This window comes from Mangifera indica, chromosome 20 (assembly GCF_011075055.1).
Source record: "Mangifera indica cultivar Alphonso chromosome 20, CATAS_Mindica_2.1, whole genome shotgun sequence".
NCBI lineage: Eukaryota > Viridiplantae > Streptophyta > Magnoliopsida > Sapindales > Anacardiaceae > Mangifera > Mangifera indica.
In genome coordinates, this window is record NC_058156.1 from 11,429,646 (window position 1) to 11,438,841 (window position 9,196).

General features: G+C 34.1%; 2 protein-coding genes across 2 annotated transcripts; both read right to left on the minus strand.

Annotated features, from left to right (window-relative positions):
- Positions 1-1,969: 1,969 nt before the first annotated feature.
- LOC123204861 (ankyrin repeat-containing protein BDA1-like) lies at positions 1,970-4,248 on the minus strand. Its single transcript, XM_044621666.1, has 2 exons — positions 3,187-4,248; positions 1,970-3,090 (listed from the first exon to the last, which is right to left on the minus strand). The coding sequence occupies exons 1-2, from the start codon at positions 3,808-3,810 to the stop codon at positions 2,251-2,253; spliced, it is 1,464 nt and encodes a 487-aa protein (XP_044477601.1). The 5' UTR covers positions 3,811-4,248; the 3' UTR covers positions 1,970-2,250.
- Positions 4,249-6,852: 2,604 nt separating this feature from the next.
- Positions 6,853-8,697, minus strand: LOC123204178 (ankyrin repeat-containing protein BDA1-like). The gene is made up of 2 exons (XM_044620760.1): positions 7,867-8,697; positions 6,853-7,793 (listed from the first exon to the last, which is right to left on the minus strand). Exons 1-2 carry the CDS (start codon positions 8,488-8,490, stop codon positions 7,320-7,322), a joined length of 1,098 nt encoding a protein of 365 aa, XP_044476695.1. The 5' UTR covers positions 8,491-8,697; the 3' UTR covers positions 6,853-7,319.
- Positions 8,698-9,196: the final 499 nt, after the last annotated feature.

The window sequence follows — 9,196 nt, forward strand, 5'->3', positions numbered from 1 at the left end:
GATTGGCTAGTTTGATTTGGTTACTATTATAAATTACAATAGGACTTCAACTCAGTCACCTTAAATTATACACATTACACGTAGTTTTAACTATTCAATTAGGTATTTATATAATGTATTATCATATGATTAGATGTTATTTTATTTTTAATTTAAAATTATCATATCATTTAAATATCCAATTAGATATTCAAAACTAAATAAATATAACATTTCTCATAATATTTTTCATCGAGGAAAACTGCAATATTACATATCTGATGGACTTTTTTGATATGATATATATTAAAGTGAATTATGTGATAGTATAGTTAGAATTATGTATAAATATGAAATTTTACAATTAACCTATTTTTTAACATTATTGTATTATTTTCCACCGTGTCTAAGCATAATCCATACTTTATATTCTAGACTAGTTAGTTAAACCAGTTTGATCTAAATTTGATGATCGATATGGTTCAAATAAATGTTTAAACTTATAGTAATTATTAAATAGAATCGATTTATAGTTGAACTCAATCAAATGATGATTTTAAATGATTTTAAATCAAAGATAAAATAATACTCAATTAAATGATAACATATCTCAAAACAAGTTGCAAGTAACATTGTTAATTGACCAGTGTACGAGCATGATCAGCGCAGATAAATCATGTTGTAATACCAACTAGAAACAACTTCTCTAGAATTGTTGCTCTCCAAATAAAAATGATACTGCACTTTGCTAAATGAAGTATGAGAACACTTAAATCTTGCGGAAATTAAAACAACTATTAAATGACCATAATTCTTTTAATCATAATAGTAGGCCAAAGGACTTATTCCCACAACCGCCCCACACCCACCCCCCCACCCCCAAAGTATATTGTTTTCTCAAGTTTTTTCCTTTTTAACTTTGAAAATCTGAAATACTTACTCATAATTAGTTAAAATTAACGGTTCTAGAGGTAAAACCATTATTTTATCTATAATATTAAAAATAAATTAAAATATAATCTACTTTTCCTCCTCTAAACTTTAAAAACTAAAAGTTTTCTCCTAACCCAAGTTTTAAAAAATAATAGTTCCCCTCAGGGTTTAGTTTCCAGATTTTCGGTGTCATCTCTGACATCATTGCTGGCGACCTCTCCCTCTCAAAGCTTTCTCTTCCTCCAACGGTCTCTCTCTACTTAGTTGGACGTCTGATCAACATCCAACAAAGCTTTGGATCGATGAAGCTTTTCGTCTTTTTAGACATCTCTGAAGCTTCCCGTCTTCGTTTGGGAAGATAAAGAGCTTCGTCTTTTGACGAAGCTCTTCATCTTTCTAGGCTAGATTCGCGTTGACTAGCATTCTAGAGGAGGGAAGAGAGACTGCTAGAGTATGGTGATGCATTAGGAAGCCTCTTCGAAAGCGATGGCACCAGGGATTGTAAACTAAACCCTAAGGGGGGATAACATTTTTAAAAACTTGGCCTAGGAGAGAAATAGTTTGTTTTTAGGGTTTGGAGGGAAAAAAAGATAAAGTTTTAAGGGGTTAGAGTTTTGTTAAGTTTAACTGTCTATGAATGGGTAAATAAAATTTTCAAAGTTAACGAAGAGAAATTGAGATAATAGTATACTTTGGGTGGGAAATAGTCCTTTGGCCTAAATACTAATGGCAACCTCAAAAGATAACAATAAATACATAAGTAATAAACTTTTTAACTCCCATTTGAATGGTGAAAGAAACAATTCCCTTAAATATATTCAGAGAGGAGTAGTTGTTGGATTATGTTTTGTTTTCAGTTCTATCCTAGAGTTTTTTTGCTATCCTCCTGGTGGTTTGGATGTGCTTGGGCTGTTCTCGAGTCATTTCATTGGGGCCTCTTTGCCTTTTTGTTTATATATACATTTATTCACCAAAAAAAAAAATTACAAACAATGCTGACTCTAACAACAAAACATAAACAATTGGCAGCAAAAATATATGAATTCACTATTACAAATTGAAGGCACATAAGAAGTTTTTGGAGCAATTTTCATTCATTTATTCTTTACACAAGGATTACACCATATATATACACACACACACAAAAAAGAGGTTAACTAAATCAAGAAAAAATCTTTATCTTAAGCTAGTAATTAGGCTAATTATATGGCAGCTAAATATTCTTACACAATGAAACAAAATACAACTAGTTATTCCTATACAAAAAATATAACTCATGCTGCACTATTATTTCCTATATAGAAAATACAGCTCAGTCAACACTAATCACAGCTGAGTTCACATCTTAGGTTGTTCAAAGCTTCCCCAACGAAGGTTCTTCCGGCGGCCATGCAGTGTGAGCTTCGAATGTTGGTGATCTAAGAAAAATGGGATATAATTTATTGCAAGAAAACTTGCAGGCAGGAAAAAGATAAACAAAAAGCCTAAAAAGCCACATTCGGTGTCGTTAAAAGTTTCACGAATAGAAAAATAATACGAAAATACCATCCAGGATGTCATTGTGATAATGATTCTGTAAAATGGGAGGCCAGTTACGAGAGTGGAAATAAAGCACACAGACGTAAAAAAAGCCAAAGAATTAAATGTAAAAAATAATAATTGTTCTTGAGACCCCAGAATCATCTCCCCTGCAGCATGTTGTTCAGAATGTTCTTGGATCCAGGTGGAGTTACTGATACCAGTGTTGTTGGCTGCAGGCTGCAGATTGCTGTCATCTTGCCAATAACCTCCCGGGGGACTTAGTGCTGCTTGATAGGTGGCTGTGGCTATCAATATAGCAACCACAAGTAGTACATTTCGGACTTCAAGGGGAACTTCATCAACTCTTCGGTAACCTAGCGAGAATCTTTTCAGAATTCTTCCTGAAAACGATAAGCCACCAGAAAAGTGCTCTACTAGTGAAGTTTTTTCTGAACCTAATAGATGAATAAATATTTTTTTAAGTATTGTAGGCCCACGATAGATTAGTTCAGATGCTTTTTTAGCTTTAGCAGCAAGTAGAATGTCCCCAACAGCTGCATCTAGCGAACCTTGGCGATCATAGAACATATCCAAAGCTGTCAAACCTTTACTGTTCTTTATATTCACTTTCATATATCCAATCAACAGCTTCACCATCTTCGTAATTGAGGAGATAAGGAAATATTAGAAGCTTATGTAAAGAAAATAACAAGGCAAAAGGAGCTATCTGTGAAAAGCATATCGTATGCTTACCTGAGGTTGATTTGTAGATACTGCAGTATGCAATGCATTGTTTCCTTCCTCGTCCTTCCACTTCAGGATCTCCTCTTTGTTGAAGCGTCGAAGCCATCCTAACAACACTTTAAAGGCTTTCAAACTCCCGTTTTTTACAGCGACATGTATAACAGTTTCAGATTTAACAGTCAACTCTTCGATTGATAATGGACAAACATACAAAAAGTCAGCCAAACTGGTTTCATCGTTTAGTTGAGCTGCATAGTGCAGAGGAGTAACCATCCCCTTTGCTTTAACACGGACAACCTCACTGTCATGTTTTATCAACCATGTTACAAGTTCCTGGTACTTCTCCTCCAAATTTAAATCACGGAGACTAAGCCCTTCCTGCAGGTGCTTTCCCTCCAAAGCCAAGTGGAGGGGACTGCGCCCAAGGTGGTCTCGCTTCCAAGCAAATGAAGGCTTTAAGTTTAGTATCTCCTTGGCGAAATGGATCTTTCCCTCCCTCGCAGCTGTGTGCAAGGGAGTAGTCACAAATGGTACTTGATCAATACGCTCTAAAACATAAGGATCCTCTGCAAGTGCTGAATATAATGCATCCACATTTCCTTCCATGGCAACATTCTGCAACCTCTCATCCATGTCTGTGTGGGTGTTTAGAGAAATCTTTTGCAAATTTTCTTTCAATTACAGGAGTAACAATGGTAGTTTGAGTTATAAGAATGAAAATTAGGAGTCACTGTTTGCCTTGTGCACAGGACAGGAGAAATGAGCACCACAGATTCCTCTCTTTGGATAAGAAGCAACGAAGAAACATCGAAACAGAGAGTTTTGGTCAATGTTTTGAACAGCTTCTAGAGTATTCCTTCTCATTTTCTCAAATATCAGAGCCATAGAAGACTATCGTCGCTATTATATGATCAATCTTCCATGAATTTCGATGCTCTCTACTCATACTGTCAATATGAATAAAACCCTAGATAAGAGATGCTTGTGAACGAATCAGTCTTTAACATCATTCCTCTCAGATTTGCGAGCAATTTTGCCTAAGCTCACGCGTAACACCTAAGCTTATGTGTATCATCTTTCTCTAAAGGACTAGATTCGATTTGAGTTGATTCAGTAAATAATGAGGTGTGACAAGGTGGAGTGGTGACCGAGAGTTGAAGTTGTGAACGAGAGGTCATGAAGGTACGGTGGTGGGGCTTCCATGCCAGTAATTTCATAGAAAAAACATAGAACTTGTATCGTAATTCTTGTGTTTTCACTGAGATGGGGGAGTTGGGAATGACTCGTTTTCAAAAAGAGCAACTCATTTTCAGGGCAGCTTCACCTGAATTTCCTAACAATTAAAAAATAGTGAAACAATGCAAAATATTTCAAGTATGAAAGTGACAAGATAGAGAGAGAGAGAAATTTAAACGCCAAAAGACTTATTCCCACCCAATGTTTAGTTTATTTCCAAACTCCCATTACTTTAAATTTTAAAACCCTAAATATCTATCTGTCATCTAATTTTTATTAAATTTTATTGTTAATATAAAAAGTAAAAATATTATTTAATCATTCTATTTAAAAAATAAAAAATGACCTTCTCTTTTCACTTTAGTTTTGAAAACTAATAATTTTTCTCTAACTTAATTTTTAAAAAGTTACTTTTTCTCCCACCATCTAAGGTTTCTATCTTTTTCTCATTTGCAGTTGTCCTTAGACTTTTGAAAAGTTTAGTTTAACCCCACCTCTTCAACTTTAGATTACTCAAAAATTTGGCATCCTCTCCCTCCATCTCTGATGTCCTCTTTGGCTTGAGACTAAGCCAACGTTGGCTTTACCTTCTCTTGGATGCTCAAGCTATCTTCTAGCAATGACTTGATGTGATTATGTTTTTTTGGTGGGTAAAAACATAAAACTTGTACCTTGATTCTTGTGTTTTCAGTGTGATATGGGAGTTGATAATGACTCGTTTTAAAATAGGGCAACTCATTTTTATTTCATGGTAGTTTCACTTGAATTTCAAAACTATTTCATTTTTTAGTTTTGTATTGAGTACACAAATAGAGACATATTTGTGTGTCATCATGTAATTATGTGTTTTTTTATTTTTAATTCAAAATCACCTAATCATATGATAACATATATATATTTATTTGTGTATTTAAAATAGATATATATGATTTTACTGAATAATTAAATATTGAAATAATAAAAAACATTTCAAGTTTGAAAGTGACAAGACCGGGGGAGAATTTTATAAGTCTATCTTTTTTTAATAAGAAATTTTATCCAAATTAAATTTTTTTTGTTGAAAGTAAAATTTTTTATTTATTAACTGGCCTTAAAACTATTATACCGAATAATTTAAAAGTCTAATGTTGATCTAATATCATAAGTTTTAATCCAAACCCTCCCCTTTAGGAAATCCCATACTTTTGACATTCAATCAACCCATTAGGGTAAGTCATCTCTTTTTTGTCTGGGCAGTATATATGAGTGGTTAATGTTACATTGAGCCCAAAAATGAAAATAGTATTTTGTAGATTCGTTTCCAGTCATTGCTTGCTTGCTGCAGTGAGCTTCTGATTCTTACAGCGACCTTTCTTTTTCTATCTGCATGGGCCACTTAGCCAGCGTATTCACCACTCGCTTTCTTTCAATTTACAAATTGGTCAATGTCGGCAGTGGGCATTTAAAACTCAGCGAACTAACGTGTGACAAAATTTCTTTAAACCATTAACTTTCAAATGTTTTTCATTTTCGTCCTTAGTGCCAAGCATGTGTTTGACGATCAAGGTTTTGGAAGTTAATTGTTTCTTTTTGGCCAAAACACTAATTCCCACCCAAAGTTTGGTAAAATTCAAAACTCTCACATACGAAATTTAAAAAATCTAAATATCCACTATTATTAAAATTGATTACATTTTTATAATATGAGTTAACTTTAAATTAATCTAAATATTCAAGTTTAAATTGATTTATATTAAATTTAAAATTAAATTAATTTTTTCTAATCAAGTTTAAACTTTAGTTTATTGACCTCATTCAACTGTTATTTAAAGTTATCTAAATATTCAAGTTTAAATTGATTTATATTAAAGTTAACATTTTGGATTGGATTTACTGTTAGTTATATACAGCCGTGATATTTTAAGGTTGAGTTATTAGATATTGGTATGGTAGATTAGTCATGTGAATAATATTTGAGTTATTATTTTAATAACAATTAAATTATATATATTTAAATATTAATTTTTCTATTAACGTTGTAATGTTTTCGATAATCGGCGAGGAGGTACTGTTACTGTCACGGTAGGAATTATCGTATTTAAAATTTGAAATCATAGATTTGATTATCGATCCGATTTTAAAAACATAACTTTAATATTACTTAGCAACTACCCTTCCAAAGATGCCCTCCGAATCACACACACTTAAATCTACCTTTATTTAACTAGCTAAATAAAACATGAGAACACTTAAATCTTCCGGTAATTAAAAACCGTAATTAAGGTTGTCTTAAAGACCATAATACCTTTAATCACATACACTAAGGAATCGTCAAAAGACGATCATATATACATAGGTAATAAACATTTGAACTTCCTTGTCTTAAAATTTATTACTATAACATGTCAAATATCTAAAAACTTGAAATATTTATGCGCATAGTTGGGAGTTGAGATCCCATTTGAATGGTGAAAGAGACGAGTCCATTAAATATATCCAGAGAGTTGTTGTAACATTACAAGCAATTACAAAACATAAACAAGTTGCAGAAGCAATATATAAATTCACTATTACTATTTACAGCTGATTTCCCATCTTCGGTTGTTCAAAGCTTCCCATACGTAGGTTCTTCCGGCGGCCATGCCGTGTGAGCTCCAAATGTTGGCCAGCGAAGAGCAATGGGATAAAATATGTTGCAAGAAAACATACAAACATAAAAAGGATAAAGAAGCGTCGAAAGAAACTTCCGCTGTGGCGTATATTTTCAAGAATAGAAAAAAAATAAGAAACTTCCATCAGAGATGTCATTAAGATACTGATTATGTAAAATGGGAGGCCAGCTACAAGAGTGGAAATAAAGCACACAGACGTAAAAAAGGCCAAAGAATTATATATCAAAAATTGAAATTGTCCGAAAGACTGCCGAATCATCTCCCCTGCAGCATGTTGTTCTGTATTAAAGATGGTGCTGGTGGTGTTACTGATACCAGTGTTGTTGGCTGCAGGCTGCAGATTGCCGTCATCTTGCCAATATCCTCCGGGGGGCTTAATGCTGCTTGATAGGTGGCTGTGGCTATCAATATAGCCACCACAAGTAGTACGTTCCGGACTTCAAGAGGAACTTGATCAACTCTTCGGTAACCCAGCGAGAATCTTTTCAGAATTTTGCCTGGACACGTTAAGCCACCATAAAAGTACTCGGCTAGTAAAGTTTTTTTCGAATCTCTTAAAGACGGAAGAATGAGTTGAGATGCAGTTTTAGCTTTAGCAGCAAGTAGAATGTTACCAACAGCTGCATCTACCAAACCTTGATATTGGCGAAGGTAGAAGATGTCCAAAGCTGTCAAACCTTTACTGTTCTTTATATTCACTTTCAGATATCCAATCAACAGCTTCACCATCTTCATAATTGAGGAGAAAATGAAATATTAGAAGCTTATATAAAGAAAATGACAAGGCAAATCGGATGCTTACCTCAGGTTGATCTGCAGACACTGCTGTATGCAATGGATTGTTTCCTTCCTCGTCCTTCCACTCCAGCATCTCCTCTTTGTCGAAGCGTCGAAGCCATCCTAACAAGACTTTAAAGGCTTTCAACCTCCCGTTTTTTACAGCCACATGTACAACAGTTTCAGATTTAACAGTCAAGTCTTCGATTGATAATGGACAAACATACAAAAAGTCAGCCACACTGGATTCATCGTCTAGTTGAGCTGCATAGTGCAGAGGAGTAACCATCCCCTTTGCTTTAACACGGACAACCTCACTGTCATGTTTTATCAACCATGTTACGAGTTCCTGGTACTTCTCCTCCAAATCCAAATCACGGGGACTAAGCTCCTTCTTCTGGTGTTTTCCCTCCAAAGCCAAGTGGAGGGGGCTACGCCCAATATGATCTCGCTTCCTAGCAAATGAAGGCTTTAAGTTTAGTATCTCCTTGGCGAAATGGATCTTTCCCTCCCTTGCAGCTGTATGCAAGGGAGTAGTCACAAATGATACTTGATCAATACGCTCTAAAACGTTGGGATCCTCTTCAAGTATTGAAAATAATGCTTCCACATCTCCTTCCATGGCAGCATTCTGCAATCTCTCATCCATGTCTGTGTGGGTGTTTAAAGAAATCTTTTTGCAAATTTTCTTTCAACTACAGGAGTAACAATGGTAGTTTGAGTTATAAGATGAAAATTAGGAGTCACTGTTTGCCTTGTGCACAGGACAGGAGAAATGAGCACCACAGATTCCTCTCTTTGGATAAGAAGGAACGAAGAAACATCAAAACTGAGAGTCTTGGTCAATGTTTTGAACAGCTTCTAGAGGATTCCATCTTATTTTCCCAAATATCAGAACCATAGAAGACTGTCGTCGCTATTATTTGATCAATCTTCCATGAATTTCGATGCTCCCTAGTCATATTGTCACTTTTATGTTGTCATCTTATTATCAATTTATTTTTTCTAATAATAAAATTATGTATATATATTTTAAACATATAAAATGAATACATAAATAATATATAAATTTTTTAATAATAATTTTAAATAAAAAATAAAATAAAATTTAATCACATATTGTTTCTTTAACAGATTTTAAAAAGTTGGTTTCTTTCAAACAAATTGTTGGACCATTTCATTCAAACGGATTGTTTCTCACATGGAACAATTATCCCTTTTGTGTATTATCTCTTAAGAGGATTAAATTGGAATTTAGTTGATTTGATAAAGTATGAGGTCTGATAGGGTGGAGTGGCGATAGAGAGCGGAAGTTATAAATGCGAGGTCATGAAGCTACGGTGGTGGGGTCATTT